The sequence below is a fragment of the Convolutriloba macropyga genome, chromosome 12, assembly GCF_964194025.1.
Source record: "Convolutriloba macropyga chromosome 12, txConMacr16.3, whole genome shotgun sequence".
In the NCBI taxonomy this organism is placed as follows: Eukaryota; Metazoa; Xenacoelomorpha; order Acoela; family Convolutidae; genus Convolutriloba; species Convolutriloba macropyga.
In genome coordinates this window covers 7,353,000-7,376,235 of record NC_134479.1, presented here as the reverse complement: position 1 = coordinate 7,376,235, position 23,236 = coordinate 7,353,000, and the positions used below count along the sequence as shown (strand labels likewise).

General features: G+C 41.6%; 1 protein-coding gene across 1 annotated transcript in view; it reads right to left on the bottom strand.

Moving 5' to 3' along the window:
- Window positions 1-23,236, bottom strand: part of LOC142350961 (uncharacterized) — a 114,093-nt gene that overhangs the window by 13,094 nt on the left and 77,763 nt on the right. The window contains exons 11-12 of the mRNA XM_075402988.1: window positions 19,836-22,436; window positions 109-2,745 (exon numbers count right to left, since the gene is read on the bottom strand). Of these exons, the coding sequence (XP_075259103.1) occupies window positions 109-2,745; window positions 19,836-22,436 (5,238 nt within the window). The remainder of the gene's footprint in view (window positions 1-108; window positions 2,746-19,835; window positions 22,437-23,236) is intronic.

Below are 23,236 nucleotides of genomic sequence, written 5' to 3'. Positions count from 1 at the left end.
AAAGCCATCAATATAAAAACGAACGCCACAAGGATGAAGCTGCCTATATTCACGAAATGTCATGATAATTGTTAGCAAAACTGCGGCAGAAAAGTTTGTCATACTTACAGAGCACTTGTTACTCCAGTTGATCTGCTGGATGGAGCACGAATTTCTCCTGTTGTAGCAGTCACACTGGTCGTCGAAGACGTAGTAGGCGATGTTGTACTGCTGGTTGTTGATGAAGTAGTTGACGAAGTTGTAGGTGAAGAAGTACTGCTGGTTGTTGATGATGTAGTTGACGACGTTGTAGGTGAGGATGTACTGCTTGTTGTTGATGATGTAGTTGACGACGTTGTAGGTGAGGATGTACTGCTTGTTGTTGATGATGTAGTTGATGAAGTGGTAGGTGACGACGTACTGCTAGTTGTTGATGATGAAGTTGAGGAAGTTGTGGATGATGAAGTACTGCTGGTTGTTGATGAGGTGGTAGGTGAAGATGTGCTGCTAGTTGTTGAAGACGTACTTGAGGATGTTGTAGGTGATGAAGTGCTGCTGGTTGTTGAAGATGTAGTTGACGAAGTTGTAGGCGACGATGTGCTGCTAGTTGTTGACGATGTAGTTGACGAAGTTGTAGGTGATGATGTACTGCTGCTTGTTGATGATGAAGTTGATGAAGTTGTAGGTGAAGAAGTACTGCTGGTTGTTGATGATGTAGTTGACGACGTTGTAGGTGAGGATGTACTGCTTGTTGTTGATGATGTAGTTGACGACGTTGTAGGTGAGGATGTACTGCTTGTTGTTGATGATGTAGTTGATGAAGTGGTAGGTGACGACGTACTGCTAGTTGTTGATGATGAAGTTGAGGAAGTTGTGGATGATGAAGTACTGCTGGTTGTTGATGAGGTGGTAGGTGAAGATGTGCTGCTAGTTGTTGAAGACGTACTTGAGGATGTTGTAGGTGATGAAGTGCTGCTGGTTGTTGAAGATGTAGTTGACGAAGTTGTAGGCGACGATGTGCTGCTAGTTGTTGACGATGTAGTTGACGACGTTGTAGGTGATGAAGTACTGCTTGTTGTCGACGATGTAGTTGAAGAAGTTGTAGGTGAGGAAGTACTGCTGGTTGTTGATGATGTAGTTGATGATGTGGTGGAGGAAGATGTGCTGCTGGTGGTTGATGAAGTAGTAGGCGATGAAGTACTGCTAGTCGTTGATGACGTAGTTGATGAAGTTGTAGGCGACGAAGTACTGCTGGTTGTTGATGATGAAGTTGATGAGGTGGTGGGTGAAGATGTACTGCTGGTAGTTGATGACGTAGTTGATGAAGTTGTAGGTGATGAAGTACTGCTGGTTGTTGACGAAGTTGTAGGTGATGACGTACTGCTGGTTGTTGATGATGTAGTTGATGAACTGGTGGAAGAAGATGTGCTGCTTGTGGTTGATGATGTAGTGGGCGAGGAAGTACTGCTGGTTGTTGACGATGTAGTTGACGAAGTTGTAGGCGACGATGTGCTGCTAGTTGTTGACGATGTAGTTGACGACGTTGTAGGTGATGAAGTACTGCTTGTTGTCGACGATGTAGTTGAAGAAGTTGTAGGTGAGGAAGTACTGCTGGTTGTTGATGATGTAGTTGATGAACTGGTGGAAGAAGATGTGCTGCTTGTGGTTGATGATGTAGTGGGCGAGGAAGTACTGCTAGTTGTTGACGATGTAGTTGACGACGTTGTAGGTGATGAAGTACTGCTTGTTGTCGACGATGTAGTTGAAGAAGTTGTAGGTGAGGAAGTACTGCTGGTTGTTGATGATGTAGTTGATGAACTGGTGGAAGAAGATGTGCTGCTTGTGGTTGATGATGTAGTGGGCGAGGAAGTACTGCTGGTTGTTGACGATGTAGTCGACGAAGTTGTAGGCGACGATGTGCTGCTTGTTGTCGACGATGTAGTTGAAGAAGTTGTAGGTGAGGAAGTACTGCTGGTTGTTGATGATGTAGTTGATGAAGTGGTGGAGGAAGATGTGCTGCTGGTGGTTGATGAAGTAGTAGGTGATGAAGTACTGCTGGTCGTTGATGACGTAGTTGATGAAGTTGTAGGCGACGAAGTACTGCTGGTTGTTGACGATGAAGTTGATGAGGTGGTGGGTGAAGACGTACTGCTGGTAGTTGATGACGTAGTTGATGAAGTTGTAGGTGATGAAGTACTGCTGGTTGTTGACGAAGTTGTAGGTGATGATGTACTGCTGGTTGTCGAGGAGGTAGTTGAAGAAGTTGTAGGCGAGGAAGTGCTGCTGGTTGTTGATGATGTAGTTGATGAACTGGTCGAGGAAGATGTGCTGCTTGTGGTTGATGAAGTAGTGGGCGAGGAAGTACTGCTGGTTGTTGAGGATGTAGTAGATGAAGTTGTAGGTGACGAAGTACTGCTGGTTGTTGATGACGTAGTTGATGAGGTTGTTGGTGATGATGTACTGCTGGTTGTTGATGATGTAGTTGACGATGTGGTAGGTGACGAAGTACTGCTGGTTGAGGATGAAGTTGTAGGTGAGGAAGTACTGCTGGTTGTTGACGATGTAGTAGATGAAGTTGTAGGTGACGAAGTACTGCTGGTTGTTGATGACGTAGTTGATGAGGTTGTTGGTGATGATGTACTGCTGGTTGTTGATGATGTAGTTGAAGATGTGGTAGGTGAAGAAGTACTGCTGGTTGTCGAAGATGTAGTTGATGATGTTGTGGGTGATGACGTGCTGCTGGTTGTTGACGATGTCGTTGATGATCTAAATATTGACTTTTATTGACTGATTTTTTTTGGATAGTTCAGTATTGTGAAGAAACCAACGCTTTTGAAGGTGTTTTAAGAAACGCATCAGACGCATCAAATTCCTCAGGTTCCTATGAAGCCTAAGTTTTTTTTATAAATGAGCTGAATACGCTAAAGTGCGCTGAAATGTGCTGATATTGCAACATTTTCAGCCCAAATTTTTTCATAAAAATAGGTTGAAGTTCGGTGAAACTTTGTTAAAAATGCTTTCAATTTTCAGCGCCTTTCAAAGTTAAATCCAGTGGAGCGGTTTCAATAGCTTCAAGGCTTTTTGGCTCTGATTCCTAGTCTAAACTAAGATCTAAACTAGTCTTATATATACAATTAACGGTTTGTAATAAATACGCTGAAAAGCGCGGAAATGCGCTAAAAAGCGAGGAGATGCGCTGAAATTATGAAAATGCGCAAAAAGTTCAGCGGATGTATTTTTTGAACATAATATCTAATTTCTTACATAATTTCAGTGAACTTCTTTCTAAAACGTTTATTAATATAAAATCAATTTATTGCAGCAATCAATTGGGCGGTGGATTAAGTGATTCTCGCAGCAGAGGGGAGCAGGGTTTTAGTTTCAGAAATGACTTAAAAATAATTCAGTGGTTTTCAGCGCATTTCCAGCAAGTTTTAGCGCATTTCAGCGCATTATTATGTAAAGTGTTTGCGCTGAAATTTTTGAAAATTTAACACAACCGAGTTCATCTCTTACATAACTTTTTGACAATTTTTCAACTCGGGGAAGTACGTCATTGGCTGAAGTCCAACAGTCATGCTTGGAATACTTATTCAATAATTGCTCCTAATTATTGTCGTAGATTAAAGTTCACGCCCGGTTTTTTTTGTGCAGTTTTACGTACAGATCTTGATTGCCCAGGAATAGTTATTAAAATATGTATTTAATTAAAGTTATTCATTTACAGAGGACTTTACTAAATTTTGAGCTTCTAAATAAGCACCCGTAATCTCTATTTATAGTTTTTGATAGAGTAGTCAAAACTTTTAAGGCAGGTAAACTAAATCGTACTGTAAAGTATTGTAAAAAAAATTATGCTGAGTTTTTGATTTCAACAAAAAGAATAAAAGAAATTTTACAGACATACAATTACACCCTAATCCACTAAAATACGGCAGTTTTCCAATTTTAAATGAAATTAAGCCATAAGAGCCCCGTCAATCTGCTAAAAAGGCAATTTCATAAATAACAACAATAAATTGTTTTCTGCAACTCGGAAAATTCACAGATCAGCTGCACAAGGTGAAATTGGTGAATAACTAATGTAATAGTTGTGATATGATTTCTTCGTTTGCTGACAAATAGCTCTCTTAGAAGTTGTGACAACGGGTCTGAAGTTCCGTAAAATCTATTGCATATTGCATGATCAAAAGGATAAAACATCGCTAAGCAAGATCACGGACTCTTTTTCTAAACATTTTTTGGGAAATCGTTCCGTCGACATTGCTTTATCTAAAAAATTGTGATGTTATTAATTACAGGGCAAACAGTGTCTTTGCTTTAAATGAATCTGATTTTTTGCCAGTCACATTCAATATCAATTTCACTAATTTTTTTCACCTTCACTAATTTTTTTTTTCGATCGCCTAAGCTCTCAATTTTTTCTCAATTAATATTTTTGAGAAAATATGCTGATCATATTGTTTGTTTTGGCGTGAATAGTTTTTACCCTATTTGAAATGTCGGCTAGTAGATCAAAACAGCATATTGCACAAAAGATTGAACAAATACTTTTCCAATTAACTGCTTTGAAGCAAGGCCTACTCGCAATCTCTAAAACATAGAGGAAAAAGTTTTCAATTTGGTTTCAATTTTTTCAACATGTTCCTCAAAGCTCAATTTATCATTAAGGTTGATACCAAATATCTGCAGAAGAGCAATCTAGAAATGTTGATTCCTTGTGTTTTCAAATTACAGTTTTGACCACACAATACTGCTGCATTGATTTATTTGTTTCCTGAAAAAAAAATTTTCTAAAATCTTTGACAAAAAAGGGCCGAACGTTCTGTAATAATGCATTATGCAAGATAGAGGAACAAAATATTGCCAAAACATTGATAAACACAACTGCACCTAATTTCATGGAACTTTTTCAGATGATTTTTTGTGGATGCCCGGACCCTAGTCCCAGGTGTTACGAAGTAAATAAGTAAGCGAGATATTATTAGCCAATCAGAATCGAGTATTCAAATCTGCATATAAATCGTTCCAAATAAGATTTAAATATGTTCTAAAATACGTAGAAAGTTCCGAAAAAGTTCATTTAACCTAATTTTAAGTAAATATAACCATGATATGTATCGATTAAGCTGGTTTTCGGCTTAATATTTTTAGGTTTTCTAGACAATTGCCGATTGAATACGAACTGATTTTACGTCAATAACATCAGACAAAAAACCAGTAAAAGAGCATCGAAAAAACCTTGCCGTCTAAGCTTTCACTTGTTGCTATGACCATCGCTAATGCTTGTACGTTACAATTATACGTTGTTCCTTTACTATACGTTGCTATATGTCGATTATAGAGTTAAATTCAAAGAGCTTTCCGGACTACAGTTATTTTACTGAGTTAATATTGGTGCCGCGAGCACGTTTACGTACACCAAACTACACCGAAACCGTGATTCCGACTACTCCAAAGGAGCGGGCCAAAGAACTGGCCTCTTGAGAAGGAGGCACCTAAGCGGAACAGCGAGGTAATCTGACAGATCTGGGAATCGACGAGCCGGGAAACCACTACCAGCTGCCAGTCTACTTGTTCCCAAACCGCATCAACTTCAAGACGAGACCACCAGTGCCAACGGAGCCCAACAGTCCTCATCTGAAGGTGAAATGGGGACCTCTGGATCTCATTGGGACTCCTCTCACCTGACCGTCACTCTAACCCGCCGCAAATCGTGGGCAAACAAGTGCAATACAAAGTCAGAACACCATCACTACCTCAACATTTCCACCTCCTCAAACTGAGGGAGAAGGGTCATTAAGAGACAGATTTCTACCAAAAAATTGACACTACAGGAACACGCAAAATCTGTAAGACAAAACAAAGTTGTTAAAGATATATTTTTCCAATGAAGTGTTTTAAGATTACTTTAGACGGCAAGAAACCCAATCCATGAACTATATTTTTGGATATTGCATGGTGTATTAAAATTGAACTAATCTTTGCAGAAAACATTCATAGGGGGCCCCACGAAAAAACAATTTTTGAGACGAAAAAAACATCGATTTTGGAAATTTTTGGTAGATTTACCAAAAATTCAAAAAAATTGATACAGTCAGTTCGTATATCAAAAACAACTTCTGATATAGAGGAAATTGATAGAAAATAATGCTAAATTGTTCAATTTTGAAAATTTTTGGTCAATTTTGAGGCATTTCTAAAAGCTTTTAGAAAATCAATACCGAATATTGATAAACCGTATTCTTGAGATTAAAATCGTCCAGTTTAATGGATTACCGTTCCGTAATCAAGAATTTGCAAAAAATTGACCAAAATTTGAAAAAAATTGGACAAATGCATAAAATTTTGACAAATTTGTCAAAAAAATCAATTTTCCTACAAGAAGGTTCGTTAATTGAGCGAAACTCGTTACACAGAAAAAGTTGTGAAAGTTTTCACAACCTCCGGCCTACAAAAAAAAAATGATCGAATATATTGATAATTTTTTTTCGTCGCTCGTTTACGAACCGTTTTGCCCGTGTCCTTTTCGTCCTTTCACTCTTCAGTTTTCCGTGTTACATTTTTTTTCAATAACGTCGCTCTCCCAAAAAAACTTCGCCTTTCGTTTTTTCCGCTACTTTTCCGATTTCCGATGTAGTATGTCATATGTGATGAAGTATGTTGTTGTTTTGCTGTAGTATGTTGAGTATGCTAGTATGCTGGTTTGTTGTTTAGGTCTTATAGCTTTCTAGGGTGTGACTTAAGTTTATTCTCGAGTTACGGCTGGATTGTCCGTTGACTTTTCAACTTTACTAATTTACTAGCCCTTCTGTTGTAGTATATTGATTTTGCTGCTGTATGTTTGTGTGTACCTGTACGATTGCTAGTTGGTTTGGTCCTGTTGCCTTCTAGGGTGTGACTTAAGTTTATTCTCGAGTTACGGCTGGATTGTTTCTCGACTTTTCCAACTATCTTAGTCTACAAACACACTATTGTAGTTTATTCAATTTTGCTGTAGTTTATTTAATAACGTTAGTATGCTGATTGTTTGTTACGGTTTGGGTTTTGCTAGGATGTGACTTAAGTTTATTCTGGAGTTACGGCTAGTAATTTTCTCAACCTTTTCATCCTTTTAGTGTACTACTTAATTGTCGTAAATTAGTTTGCCATTAAATTTGTCGTTATAGCCCCATTATGAACTATATTAGATTGTCTTGCAGTAGCTTCTCTCCTTCTTCCTAGGGTGTGACTTAAGTTTGTTCTGGAGTTACGGCTAGGTTGTTTGGTTGAGTTTTTGCTGTGGTCTGCTAACATAGGTCTTCCCGACTTCATTTCCCGCCCGTTCCTTCGCACCGTCCCGTTTCGTTGTTGCGCGTTTTCGCTCGCTTTCCCGCACGTCCCGTTTCCGTTCCGTCGCGCACTGCTCGCTCGACTTCTCCTCTGTTCCGTTCCCGTTGCGTCGCGTGTTGCTCGTCCGACTTCCCGTCCGTCACGTTTCCGTTTCGTCGCGCGTTCCTCGCTCGACTTCCCGTGTCCTTTGTCTCCCTCTGCGTTGAGCGCATAGCGTTCAGCGCTCCACTTCTGTTTTTGTCGGGCACTGGGTGCTCGACGACTTTTTCTGCTCTTTGGGCGGTTTGTTTTACAGACTGTTTACAGTGTGCTGTGTTTGAAGTCTTTTGCGTTTTGCGTTGGGTTTAATTTGCGTGGGTTTGATTTGTTTGGAGTGTGCTTATAAAAGATAACCGTGTGCAGTGATAGTTTTGCTGGTACTTGGAAATAATAACATCGTGATGTCTAATAGTCTTGATCAAAAAGTCAAAAAGTTGTACGCTGCCAGGTCAAAGCGTGAAGCTGAATTGCATGCTATACATGAAGACATCCTTCATTGTATAAATAGTCAAAGTAGGCGAGTGAAAGTTGAACGCCTAGTAACAAAGTGCAACGAAGCATTTATGACTGTTGTAGACAAAAATGAGGAGCTGATTGCATTTGCTGGAAAAACGGAGGATCCAAGTGCACTTGTTCCTTCATTAGAGTCTTACTTGGAGGCAATGACAACTAAGAATGACAAGATACTCACTTCAGCACGAAACTACCTCAACTCTGCTGATGATAAGGTGAGTGAGCTCCAGGAACCAAGGGCTCCCATTCTTTCTAGACTTCCCTCAATTATGACCTCGTCAAAAACATCTAGTCAGCGTAAACATGACTACGTAATTGCTAAAATGAAGCGCGAAGAAATTGAAAAACAGAATGAGGCGGCCATTCGTCTTGCTAAACAGAAAAAGCAAATGGAATTAGATGAACTGGAGGAAAACAACAGAAAACGGTTGGCAGAGGCAACTCTGCAAGAATTTGAATTGCTGGACGCCGTTTCTAAAGGTAGCCAATCTGAAACAACTGCAAGTGCTAGGAGCTCAATGAGAAGTGAAAAGGCTGTCCAAGACTGGATCAACACCTCACTTGCTTTAAGTTTTCACAATGAGGAGAAAACTAGTGAACCACAGGTTATGATTGACCCTCCAGAATGTCCTAGCCACAACAACGGCAAAACAGTGGAAGATCAGAACACTGAAATTTCAAGGCATTCCATTCCAAAAAATTGTCGAGGCAATTACATTTTAAGCAATGAGACCTTGCAGCAACTCGACCCCTATTATACTCCACCTGAAAATTTTTTGGCTGCTGCTAACACACAGGCGTTGTACCAGGCGCACCTAAGAGCGCAAATGGATCAAACAGGCCAGCAAGGCATGGCGCATCCAAGCATAACTAATCAAGGAACCGCGGATAGTCAGCCGCCTTCTGTACACGCCCCAGGGGCCTCTTCACCACCCATTCAACAGCCCATTCCACCACAGCCGTTCGCACCGCAAGAAAATCAGAATAATGCAACAGAGTTATTTCCAAACGCACAACTTCTAATTCCACAATCCAGGGGACCTGAAACATCAAGTCTGCCCAAGAATAATTCGGCCCAGCAAATATGCTCCCGACAACAAATTAATTTTGTCCCCCGAGCGCCAAACGCCACTCTTCCTCCTTTTCCGACAACAAATCATCCAGCCCCCGCAATAAACGTTCCCCTGCACCCAAGCGCCCCACCAAGTCCGAACATTCAACAGCACAACTCCGAACCCACTCATCCTAACGTCCTTCCCATTCCGAAACCAGTCTTCGCACCTAACCTCACTGCTCCCATCTCACGCGCCCCTTTGATTAATCCTCCTCTTGTCAACAACACTTTCCAGAACAATAATAACCCAGTACACAAAGCTGTACGTTCCGTTGCTGCTGCTGTCCCAAATATGCCCAATATCCCTCTCGGCCAAAGTTTTGTGCCAAACATGAATCATTGGCGTTTTCCACAGCACAGACCGTCATTAGTCAACCAAGACGCTACCACCGTAAATAATGTTGCTCCAAATGTACAAGCACACATCGCACCATCAGTTACGAATTTTCCACAACAAATATATTCGAATTCGCCCATTTTGATTGATATGCAATCACATCCGGCACACATCAGGAAAACCCGATTCCAACTACAAGTAATTTTGTACCTGGTCTGGCCACTCCGGTCTTTCAGCCAACATACCCTTATGTTGGGCCCACTCCGTTGAGTTGGAGTGGTCCGCAGGTGTCTGCACCTGCCCCTCCGATACCGGACAATGCGTCCTTGATTAGGGAATTAGCTGATGCAATAACCAGCAAGAAAATTGACCCCTTGCCAGAATGGAAACTTGCTCAGTATAATGGCGATCCATTACAATGGCACGAGTGGTATGGTCAATTCAAAAGCGCGATTGACTCGCAATCGCTAACTGATGACGTTAAATTGACATACCTCAAAACCCTCGTCACCGGTAAAGCAAAGATTGCAATCGCCGAGTTTGCTTACTGTGGTTTAATGTACAAGGATGCACTAAGGACTTTGGAACGTAAATTTGGCCAGCCACAGGCAGTCGTAAGTGCACACTTGGATAAACTAAGCAACTTTCCGCCTCTTAAAATGCACAATAGTGATAACATTATTAACTATTCTGCAGCCATATCCAGCCTCGTTGGGGTTTTTAAGTCACTATCATATGATGCTGATTTGAAGAGCGCTTCCCTACTTAACCAAGCGGTACAGAAGTTACCACCAAACATGAAAGAGTCATGGTCACTCTTTACGGTTAAGAAGCACTGGGTTAAGCCTACCCTCCTTGATTTTAACGATTGGCTTAAAGAAAAGGCTGAGGCCCATGATCTTATGAAACAAAGCGCAACCAAGGCCAAACCTGAAGAGAACATCACTTCAGTAACAAAGACCAAAACAGCCTCAAAAGTGTTTGCATCAAATTCGCAACAAAGGGAAACAAAGAAGCAAATGCCATCTGCTTCCACAAATACTTACTTTCGATGCATTGTATGCAAAGGTAACCACCGGCTATGGGAGTGTCGAGTTTTCAAGGAAAAGACTCCAACCCAGAGAGCTAAGTTGGTGGCGGATAACAAACTTTGCTTTTCGTGCTTACGGGACAAGCACACATTCCGCCAGTGCCCTCAACCAAGAAAGTGTCGAGCAGAAGGGTGCAATAGTTCGCATAACACACTATTGCATGGAGCAGATAGGGTTTTCCCAACAAAACAGTCGACAAATTCCAATACTATCCAGTCTTCTGGCAACACATTTCAAAGTAAAGCAATTACTAGTCAACAGCCGTCTAATAGGACCACAACAATGTCATCTGTTACTGATGTAAAGGGGCTCCTTCAGGTAACGGAATTGCAGTTGGTCAATTCGTCCGGTTTAGATACCAAGGCTTTAGTTTTGTGTGATACCGCCTGCAGTAACTCTTGGGTGGCCGGTAGTCTCGCAGATAGACTCGGTTTGCACGGTAAAGCACTAAAGCTAACTGTCAAGGGTATTAATACCGAAGAAGTAGTTGACACTAGGATTGTTGAAGTTACTGTGAAACCAAGAGAACATCAAGATTTCGAACAATTTACCATCAACCCTTTCGTTAAGGAGAGTCTGAACGTCGGCTCAGATATAATTAATGTACAGGCCCTGCAAGAGACTTACCCACACTTAGCAGTCCTTGATCCCGTGACATATTCCTATAAAGACATTGAGATGATACTCGGACAAGATGTCTATCATGCCATCCGCCCGTTAGAATACTTCTCTGCCGATGAGAAGCGTTCACCCGTTGCCGTACGCTTACCCATAGGTTGGGTCTTAAGCGGTCCGTTACCATCAAGTTCCTGTTTAACCTCAACGTGCTTTAAAATGAATATCGAACATGACAATGAGCTAGCAAGTCAAGTAAAGTCATGGTACGACATTGAATCATTCGGGGCAAACAAGCAGGTCGACTCCAGATCTGCAGCAGACGCAAGGGCTCACGAGATCCTTGAGAGTACCACCATACACAATGGCCTGAGATACGATGTCGGAATGCTGTGGGCAGCAGACAACATTCAGCTCCCAAATAATTACTTCTCCTCCCTTGTGCAACTAAAATCGCTCGAAAAACGTTTGGCCAAGGATGTAGACCTCAGAGAGAAGTATACTAGTACCATCAAGGAAGACCTAAATAAGGGGTATGTAATTGAGGTTCCGGACGCTCACAAGGTTGAGAACCGGTCCCATAAAGAGTGGTACCTACCCCACCATCCGGTTTTAAACCCGAACAAACCGGGTAAGGTGCGTAGGGTGCTCAATGGAGCAGCAAAGTTTCATGGCGCCTCACTGAATAAATCTTTGCTCACTGGCCCTGATCTGCTCCAAAACCTTATTTACGTACTTCTTCGCTTCCGACAACATCCATATGCCGTCTCTGCCGACATCGAGGGAATGTTTCTACAGGTTGGTGCATTACCATCAGATCAACCATCACTTCGCTTTCTGTGGCGGGAGGACCCCACAACTAACGTTGTAGTGTATCAATATACGCGCCATATATTCGGGGCTAAAGACTCGCCCACATGCGCCAACTATGCATTACAACGCACTGCGAGAGACAATGCCAAGTTTTACCCCGAAGCTGCAAAAGCCGTCCTTGAAAACTTCTACATGGACGATTACCTTGACTCAATGAAGTCTCCTGAGAAAGCCATCAATAGATCGAAGGAATTGGTACATCTTCTCCATCTCGGTGGGTTCAAGCTTACAAAGTTTGTAAGCAATGTGCAAAATCTGGCTGATCGAATTGATGGTTCGCCTCAATCTACTGAGCCCAAGGTTATTGTTTCATGTCAGGAGGATTCATCGCATGTGCTAGGGTTAAAGTGGGATCACACTAATGACACTTTATTAGTGAGTAGGGGTACAAGCTGCGCTATCACCAAGTCCCTCACGCAACGCTTGGTCCTAAGTCTTGTCTCGAAAGTCTTTGACCCCATTGGTCTTGTCGCGCCGTTTACCGTCGGTGCGCGATTGCTCTTAAAAGACATCTGGCGTGTCACAGGACAGCAATGGGATGACGAGCTCCCACAGGACATGGTTCAAAGATTTTTGGTCTGGAGTGCTGACTTACCAAAGCTTGAAAACATCAAAATTCCTCGAAGTTACTTTAGTGGACCCTTTCATAATACAGAGTTGCATATGTTCGGTGACAGTTCCCAGGATATTTTTAGTGCCGTCGCATTTCTTCGAGCCCGAGTAACAACCCCTACGGGCAAGATAAAAACAGAGCTTGCGTTTGTTTTGGGGAAAGCGCGCGTGGCGCCAATGAAAGCAATGACTGTCCCTAAACTGGAATTGCAAGCAGCTCTACTTGCCGCTCGGCTGAAGAACGAAATTATTCAGGCACTTACTGTAACTGTTAACCAAGTATTCATGTGGACAGACAGCACGACCGTTCTTCAGTGGATAAACTCTAATGAAAAGCAACCAATCTTTGTTGCAAACCGCGTTTGTGAAATTTTGGAGTATACCAGCGTTGACCAATGGAACCACGTCGCAACTAAGGATAATCCAGCTGACGCTGGCACGCGTGGAATGTCCGCTGAGGTTTTGCAACTAAGCAGTTGGGTCAATGGTCCACATTTCTTAATTAACACAAGGTTCCCTTTCGTACCGAACAAAGACGTCATTAATAACATCAAACTTGGCGTCAACCAAGCAGTCATCATAGAAGACACTGTCTCTCTCGCTACATCTGTTAAAAAACAGACAACTCCCGTTCCGTCGTTATTCCCATTTGATAAGTTTAGTTCTTATCAAAAGTACTTGCGCATTGCCGCATACGTTCTCCGGCTTTTGCCGAAACATGCCGGCTACCGTAACCCCGATGGTAGCATTACTGATCCTACTGAGCTTGACGAAGCCGAGCGTCATCTACAGTACTTGGTGCAAGGAGAGTCTTTTGAAGCCGAAAGAAAAGATCTTCTTGACAATAAATTCGTTAAACGGAGTAGCCGAATTGCTCCACATTCACCGTTTATTAGTCCAAATGGGCTAATCCGTTCCACGGGCCGCATCAAGCGGTTAACTGAAGTTGGGTTTAATGTAAAGCACCCAATCATCTTAGATGCACGTCATCCATTTGTAAAACTGTTCCTTGAACACACGCACGTAAAGCATTACCATCAGGGCGTTGAATACCTAAGATCAATTGTGCAGGAACACTACACAGTACTGAAACTAAGATCATCCTTGCGTTCCATCAAAGCACACTGCCTAAGATGCCGAGAATTCCAAGCTGTAACTATGCAACCAATCATGTCTGACTTACCTAAGGAGAGACTTGCTTACCAGTCTCCTCCCTTCACGAACACTGGCGTTGACTACTTTGGGCCATTCTATGTTACTGTCCGCCGAACTACTGAGAAAAGGTGGGGCTTCCTCTTCACCTGTCTCACTACTCGCGCTGTCCATGTCGAGATAGTTACATCCATGGACACCAGTTCTTATGTTATGGGAGTTGAGCGGTTTGTGTCACGTAGGGGTACACCTGCCATGATTTGGTCGGACAATGGCACTAACTTTATTGGGGCGGAGAAAGAACTCCGAGAAAGCATTGAAAAGTGGAACGTTGTCAACATTGCAGCTGAGCTCGCTCACAAAGGTATAAAGTGGAGGTTCAATCCACCCAGTGCACCACATCAAGGTGGTATCTGGGAGAGGTTGGTACGCAGCTTCAAACGCGTGTTGTACACTATTCTTGGCACGCGTCGCCTCACGGATGAGGTACTGCATACTACCTTTTGTCTCGTGGAGAATGCCCTCAATTCGCGTCCTTTAACACCCGTAAGCGCCGATCCGTGCGATTTGAACGCTTTAACGCCCAACCACTTTCTTTTAGGAGAATACTCTACCGGTATTCCGTCTGTTGTCGGCAATAATGAGCTTGACCACCGTAAACGCTACGCCCGTGCGCAGTCGTACGCTAATGCGATCTGGTCCCGTTGGATCAGAGAGTACGTACCGACACTGAACCGACGCTCTAAGTGGCAGACGCCTGCCGAGCAACATCTTAAGACCGGTGACTTGGTTTGGATAGTTGAAGAAACCAACCCTAGGGGTTACTACCCAACCGCTCGGATTGTGGAACTCCGTTACGGCTCCGATAGCGTCGCGCGCTCCGCCGTTTTACGTACGTCGACCGGTTCACTCGTCCGCCCGCTTGTAAAACTTGTACCAGTTTTCCCAACATCTTCTTCCGGGCCGGAGGATGTTACGAAGTAAATAAGTAAGCGAGATATTATTAGCCAATCAGAATCGAGTATTCAAATCTGCATATAAATCGTTCCAAATAAGATTTAAATATGTTCTAAAATACGTAGAAAGTTCCGAAAAAGTTCATTTAACCTAATTTTAAGTAAATATAACCATGATATGTATCGATTAAGCTGGTTTTCGGCTTAATATTTTTAGGTTTTCTAGACAATTGCCGATTGAATACGAACTGATTTTACGTCAATAACATCAGACAAAAAACCAGTAAAAGAGCATCGAAAAAACCTTGCCGTCTAAGCTTTCACTTGTTGCTATGACCATCGCTAATGCTTGTACGTTACAATTATACGTTGTTCCTTTACTATACGTTGCTATATGTCGATTATAGAGTTAAATTCAAAGAGCTTTCCGGACTACAGTTATTTTACTGAGTTAATACCAGGACAATTCAGCGCTGAATCTTTACATTCCCATATTAACTCACAAAATCAGTTCTGGATCAGTACATTTGCAGTCCATTTATAGGTTTTTATGAGCAGGACAAATTCAGAAAAACTTTTTAAATCATGATTTTGTGCTTGACAGAATAGAACTTGATTTTTACCATGATCAGACCAAATTCATGCAAAATTGAAATTTTCGATTGTAGCAAAAAAAGACCATGAGGAAATTGCATGAAAAATTGCATGCAAATGCCCCGCCGCACGCCGCAAGGACACGTTACCCAGCTTTATACAGTTAAATCGGCGGTAGTTCACGGAGTTTGAAACACAGATAAGCCCCCCACAGAATGAAACACATATAAGCCCCCCTCCCACCCAGCCCAGCCCGAGCGCCCCAACTTACTTGTATGAGGAAACACAGGAGATCCGTCGCAGCACCGTCTCAGCACCCAGCCCCGCCCGACCCGCCCGTTCCGCACCACCCGCGCCCCGACCCGCCCGTTCGACACCACCCGCGCCCCGACCCGCCCGTTCGGCACCACCCGCGCCCCGATCCGCCCGTTCCGCCCAAACCGCGCGCCCACCATATACGGGGATCTGAATCTCAACAGGATCTTTCCCCACTTTCATAGCCGTTTATTTTATTTTTGAAACTCGCAAAATGTGAACTATGGACACGTCGATGTTGTCCAAAATTCGGGAAATGGAAGAGGAGTTCAAGGCAGTGGTGCCTCTGTGAACGGCGATGACGGCGACGGTGTCCACAGATAGGGAAAAGGACCAGACCATGGTTAGTTTTTTGCACAACTGTTTCGCGACCTTTGCTTTATCTGGCAACAAATTCAATTTGGTTATTTAAAGAGCTGATCTTTTTTTGCCTTGAACATATCTGATGAGATTTTTGCCAGTTCATTTGAATGCAACACCGTGCTTGTCAATTTTTTCGCAATAGTGACTAAAGCCCTCAATTTTTTTAATATAAAAAATGTACTTAAAATTCTGTTGATTTAGGAGTCATTTTACCCTAACTGAAATTGTTGGTCCGTAGGTCAAAACAGGTGGTTTATTGCTATATCCGAAATTTGTTATGATGTCAAGGTGAGATCACTTTCTGTCAAAAATTCTTAGAACTTGAGTTTTTTATTGGTTAATTTTGTTACGCTGTCAATCTGTCAGAAACCAAATTGATTTGTCAGAATTTTAGTTTTTCCAAGGATGTAGGCCTGACTCTGGGGTGAATAAATTTGTGAAAACTTTACTCGAACTGGAAATATGATAGTTGGTAAATATTTCGATGGCTCTATTTCGACCACTTCTATGTAAACCGACATTACTTTATCAGTTTTGTTTGGATCTGAGAAAAAAGTTGTTCCCCAGCATCGTTTGCAAATTGATGTTGGAATTGGGTCAATTACAGAGCTCTCAATGTTTGATTTAAAATTGTCAAATCTGAGCAGTCCTTACTAAACTTACTTTTCCATGTTTTATTGCTTCATGGGCCACTTTGATTTGAAAAACCTGTGCACTTGTTCCGTTCCGATGAATTTCACTTTTCTGAGATTTTCTCCGGTGTTACCAATAAACTTTTCTACATCAATGTTTTGTTCCCTTTCATCTGTTGTTGAAACTTTTCCCGTCCTTTCATTGCGCAAATAATCAAGACATTTTTTGGGTTCTTACGGGTTTGTTTCTCAAGTTTTAGTCGGTAAAAGTCTGGCATCTTGTTTCAGACTAACTTTTTTAACTTCTTACAGCGTTCAGGGTACAGTTCCTTCATATCTGTCAAAAAGAATTTATTCCAAATTTGACTTAAGCTCTTATTTTTTTGCAGCAGAGTCTTTGTACTCGTTATCAACCCTGCTCGACTGTATTTTCCACAAATTTCATTCCGGTATAAAGAGATCAAAGTTTTAATAGGATTCTCACATATTTTTACGAGACACTCATATCTATTTTCACTTTTCATTCCTGGCGCAACATCCTGGTTCATTCTGGTTCCATTTTGAGTAGGTTTCTGCTATTTTTTTGGATTACCCCATTGAGTAACTGAGACCATCTTTGTGAGCATTTGATGCAATTTTCGTCAATCATTTACAATTTAAACACAATTTAGTGTGTAACCGTTATTGGAAGACAGGAGCATGAACATTGCGAAAAAACGGTCGTCAATCAAAGTGCTCTTTTTTGAACCGTGACGTGTTTTGTTAGAGAGTGGTCAATCCACTACCGCATAGTTTTCTTTAATTTTATACATTTTTTTTAAAGAACTTCATATATAACTTATGTTTACCACTCAATCCCAAAACAAGATTTAGCTGCTTGTTTGAAAATTTTGTCAAACTTTATAAGCGTCGAACACATTTTTAAATTGATTCTTTTCAACCGTTAATAATTGAATTGAGTCGGTTGCTAACTGATTTTTTGTTTACACGCTTTAATAAAAAAACTTCGAAGGATCCTCCCTTTTTGGTTTGTAAGTTTGAATAAACGTTTTTGTTGCCTAAACGTTGGAAATTATTTTTGTCTTTGAGTTTTATTCAATCAAGTTTCGGCCAAACAAAAGACCAATGGCTGACTCGACATTATGTAGTCGAAAATTGAAAAATGGATCGTAATTTTCACTGATTGAGCTTTTTGGGAATACAACAGAGTTGGAATCCGTGTAGTAGGTGTGGTCACTATCAATCGTTGTAATTAGTATTTGTAAGATAGCAGTATTTTTATGAGCAAGCCCGTTCAAAATTTTTTTAATTTATTAGATGTGAGAGTTAAAAGCCTAAGACAATCATAGGCAGATGGGTAACTCTGCCTTAATTGTACTTCTGTCTAGCCTGAACTTCACAGTTAGGCTAGGCCGTCGGCGGAAATCAGGGGCACAGTACATTGCAATTTTTGCAAATCTCAGCTAATGCATTTTTCCTTTGTATGTTTTTGAGTTTGACAAATTACGATTTTTTATTGATATGCAATAAATTATCTTTTCCTCGTGTAGTCAATAAAAACTAATGAATCATGATAGAAGAATATCAGAAACGAATGAGTTAACAACACTTGTTGTAAACAACACTTTATGATAAATATTTTTTATGCACTAACGAGAAGTCTTTTTCACTGTTGTTAAATTATTCAGCTTAATTATGTTATCTATTCCAAAAAACTTTGTTTTATTGTCTCCTTTTAGCTAGAACAGATACTACTGTACATTGATGCTACGGTGTTATGATATTGTTTGGCTCGTTGTTGAGTGTTGATTCAAGTTCTGACAATAACTCATTTGTTTACATAACACGGGTTGAAGTTTCCTTGACTTCATACAAAGAACCATATATGATTTCATACAGTTCATTCTCAATTTCTTAGTACGAAACTTCGATGAAACCAAAAAAACCATATATGATCCCTAGACGAAATCCAAGTTTTTATATTTAAATGAGATATTTTAGTGATTTTGATTTTCTCACTGTTGTTGTTGTTTACTAAAAATTGAGTATCCATTTACAAATTTAACCAACTTACAAATGACTCTCGGCATTATTCCTGATCTAGCTTTTACTGTAAGTTGTTACTCGATCAGAGCTTTTAATAGCATTCCAAAATTGTTTGAAGAACTTCAACGTTTCTACGGTCTAAAAAGGGGGTTGCAGGTAGTTAAAGAACGTGAGAATCACGGCAGAATAAAAGGTATTGTCTGTGCCGCACACGAATATCAACCATTAGAGTAATTGCGAACAATTGCTTCAAACACGTCATTTTGTGAAACTGTTTCAGTATTTTGCTTTCTATCTGTGTAATTGTGTTAGAATACAATTCAATTAATTTAATTGGATTGAGTTTAAATCTCTTTGACAGTCAAGTGGGGGTTTATTTCCGTGGGTTTTTTTTCCTTTCAGGTTTCTTTCTGTGGTTTTTTTCTATCTAATTTTAGGTGGGTTTTTTTTCCGTGGGTTTTTCCCGAAACCGCCACGTACATTTAGTGTTTAGCGTAGATACGAACGCAGGCTGAATTGACCTCTGATCAGACTAACTCGAGCAGACACGCTTGATGCATCTGCGACAGAAATTACGAGCTCTAAGTGACCTCCAGAAAGCAGGATACTCTGGTCAGATTTGGATTCCGACATTTTGAGTCCGATCACAGCCCACTTGAGTCTGATCAGAGAGACTATTCAGAATGCACTAGAATCTGATCTGTGCATTGAGAGCGCACTTGGGTCTGATCACAAAGCACATAGGGGTCTGATTAGATGTGGCTTTCAAGCAATTTTGGGTCCGATCAGAGGCCATTGTGTGCAGACGTCGAGCGCAGAAAACATTTTGAGCGCACTTAAGTCTGAGCAGAGGTCATTTCGTTTTGTGCTCTCGTCAGAAGTAATTTTTCATTTGACGCTGTCTGGTTGATGGCCATTACCGTGAGGACTGTCTGGTCTGATCAGAGTTGATTTCCGTATGGGACTTCAGCCTGGGAAGATAGATGTGTTTCCCGGTGCTATTTTAGTTGAAAACAGTTATATCTATAACCGTTTGACTACGGGCAATAGTTTTTACATTCGAGTTCGTTTACTTAAGAAGGCCAACAGGATTTGCAGCAGGACTTATCATATCGAACAGCATTGAAGTTTTTTTTAAAAAAAACTCCACGCAATAGTTTTGCTGAATAAGCTAAATTTTTGTGCTAAAGAACGGATGTAAGCATTAAATTGTGTTACAGTGTTATATGTTGAAAACGAAAAAAAGTTGAAACCAGAAGAGATAAAACTTACATTGCACTTGTTAGGCCTGTGGAACGACTAGAAGGTGCACGGATTTCCCCTGTTGTAGCAGTCACACTGGTTGTGGATGAGGTAGTAGGTGATGTTGTACTGCTGGTTGTTGAGGATGTAGTTGATGAAGTGGTCGGTGACGATGTGCTGCTGGTTGTTGAAGATGTAGTTGACGAAGTGGTAGGTGACGAAGTGCTGCTGGTTGTTGACGATGTAGTCGATGAAGTGGTCGGTGACGATGTGCTGCTGGTTGTTGAGGATGTAGTTGATGAAGTAGTAGGTGACGATGTGCTGCTAGTTGTTGACGATGTGGTAGGTGACGATGTGCTGCTGGTCGATGACGATGTAGTTGACGATGTGGTAGGCGATGACGTGCTGCTTGTTGTTGATGAAGTTGTAGATGAAGAAGTGCTGCTGGATGTTGACGAAGTGGTCGATGAGGTTGTTGGTGACGATGTGCTGCTGGTTGTTGAAGATGTAGTTGATGAAGTGGTAGGTGACGATGTGCTGCTGGTTGTCGACGATGTAGTTGATGAAGTGGTAGGGGAGGAAGTGCTACTCGTTGTTGATGACGTAGTCGACGAAGTAGTTGGTGATGATGTACTGCTTGTTGTCGACGATGTGGTTGACGATGTGGTAGGTGACGATGTGCTGCTGGTCGTTGACGATGTAGTTGACGATGTGGTGGGTGATGACGTGCTGCTTGTTGTTGATGAAGTTGTAGATGAAGAAGTGCTGCTGGATGTTGACGAAGTGGTCGATGAGGTTGTTGGTGACGATGTGCTGCTGGTTGTTGAAGATGTAGTTGATGAAGTGGTAGGTGACGATGTGCTGCTGGTTGTCGACGATGTAGTTGATGAAGTGGTAGGGGAGGAAGTGCTACTCGTTGTTGATGACGTAGTCGACGAAGTAGTTGGTGATGATGTACTGCTTGTTGTCGACGATGTGGTTGACGATGTGGTAGGTGACGATGTGCTGCTGGTCGTTGACGATGTAGTTGACGATGTGGTGGGTGATGACGTGCTGCTTGTTGTTGATGAAGTTGTAGATGAAGAAGTGCTGCTGGATGTTGACGAAGTGGTCGAAGAGGTTGTTGGTGACGATGTGCTGCTGGTTGTTGACGATGTAGTTGATGAAGTGGTAGGAGAGGAAGTGCTACTCGTTGTTGATGATGAAGTTGACGACGTGGTGGGTGATGACGTGCTGCTTGTTGTTGATGAAGTTGTAGATGAAGAAGTGCTGCTGGATGTTGATGAAGTGGTCGATGAAGTTGTGGGTGACGATGTGCTGCTGGTCGTTGACGATGTAGTTGACGATGTGGTAGGTGATGACGTGCTGCTTGTTGTTGATGAAGTTGTAGATGAAGAAGTGCTGCTGGATGTTGATGAAGTGGTCGAGGAAGTTGTGGGTGACGATGTGCTGCTCGTTGTTGATGATGTAGTTGATGAAGTGGTTGGCGATGATGTGCTGCTGGTTGTTGACGAAGTAGTTGATGAAGTAGTAGGCGATGATGTGCTGCTTGTTGTTGACGAAGTGGTCGATGAAGTTGTGGGTGACGATGTGCTGCTCGTTGTTGATGATGTAGTTGCTGAAGTGGTAGGTGATGATGTGCTGCTGGTTGTTGACGAAGTGGTCGATGAAGTTGTGGGTGACGATGTGCTGCTCGTTGTTGATGATGTAGTTGATGAAGTGGTAGGTGACGATGTGCTGCTGGTCGTTGACGATGTAGTTGACGATGTGGTAGGTGATGACGTGCTGCTTGTTGTTGATGAAGTTGTAGATGAAGAAGTGCTGCTGGATGTTGACGAAGTGGTCGATGAGGTTGTTGGTGATGATGTACTGCTGGTTGTAGAAGATGTAGTTGATGAAGTGGTAGGTGATGATGTGCTGCTGGTTGTTGACGAAGTGGTCGATGAAGTTGTGGGTGACGATGTGCTGCTGGTCGTTGACGATGTAGTTGACGATGTGGTAGGTGATGACGTGCTGCTTGTTGTTGATGAAGTTGTAGATGAGGAAGTGCTGCTGGATGTTGACGAAGTGGTCGATGAGGTTGTTGGTGATGATGTACTGCTGGTTGTAGAAGATGTAGTTGATGAAGTGATAGGCGATGATGTGCTGCTGGTTGTTGACGAAGTGGTCGATGAAGTTGTGGGTGACGATGTGCTGCTGGTCGTTGACGATGTAGTTGACGATGTGGTAGGTGATGACGTGCTGCTTGTTGTTGATGAAGTTGTAGATGAGGAAGTGCTGCTGGATGTTGACGAAGTGGTCGATGAGGTTGTTGGTGATGATGTACTGCTGGTTGTAGAAGATGTAGTTGATGAAGTGGTAGGCGATGATGTGCTGCTGGTTGTTGACGAAGTGGTCGATGAAGTTGTGGGTGACGATGTGCTGCTGGTCGTTGACGATGTAGTTGACGATGTGGTAGGTGATGACGTGCTGCTTGTTGTTGATGAAGTTGTAGATGAGGAAGTGCTGCTGGATGTTGACGAAGTGGTCGATGAGGTTGTTGGTGATGATGTACTGCTGGTTGTAGAAGATGTAGTTGATGAAGTTGTGGGCGACGATGTGCTGCTTGATGTAGAAGATGTTGTTGAAGAACTAAAATTATGGTTCACGTGGTTTCGGATAAATAAACCTAATTATATTGTTATTGTTGTTGGTGTTGTGGTATTTTTAAATAAAAATTCCGCACCATATATTGAAGTGAGGTTTTCATGATACGTTCATTGAAGTACTCTTTAAAATATCTCTCCGCTTTCATTAGATGGTTGCTCTGAGATTTTGCTTGTTGGCTGATTCAACATGAAGATCAGGCTTGTCTTTGCTTCCACTCAATAACGATTATGAATAGTTTTAGGCGCTGATTTTATGTCTCGTTTTACGATATTTATGTACGATCAAACAGAAACTAACAGACTGCTCAATATACTCTAACCTTGGTTGACTTCTTTTTGATATAATTCTTCAAAAATTTTTAATTTTGTTTTCATGAAAAAAGTTATACGCTCAAATATTTTAATAACAGAACTAGCCATTAAATCGAGAAAAATTGCTAGGACTATATGCTTATGTTCTTTTAGTTTACCCTATAACTTTCTAAATGGTATTCTCAATCTAAACATCTATCTAATTTCTGTATTGAGCTGTTTTTAGACACGGTTCAATGAAATTGTCTCTTTTATTATTTTTCTCAATTTTTTCCATTTTCTTTTCTTCTAAAAAAACTTACAGTAGCTTTGCTATCAATCTAAGCCACAGCTAGAGTTGTTCTATATTCATTTATTTGACTGTATTGGTAATAGTAATCGAGATCAATAATTTTTTGTTGTACAAAAGATTGTTCACAGAAACTGTTTTTAATTATGAAATTTATGAAGTTGCTATCCTCCATATTATAT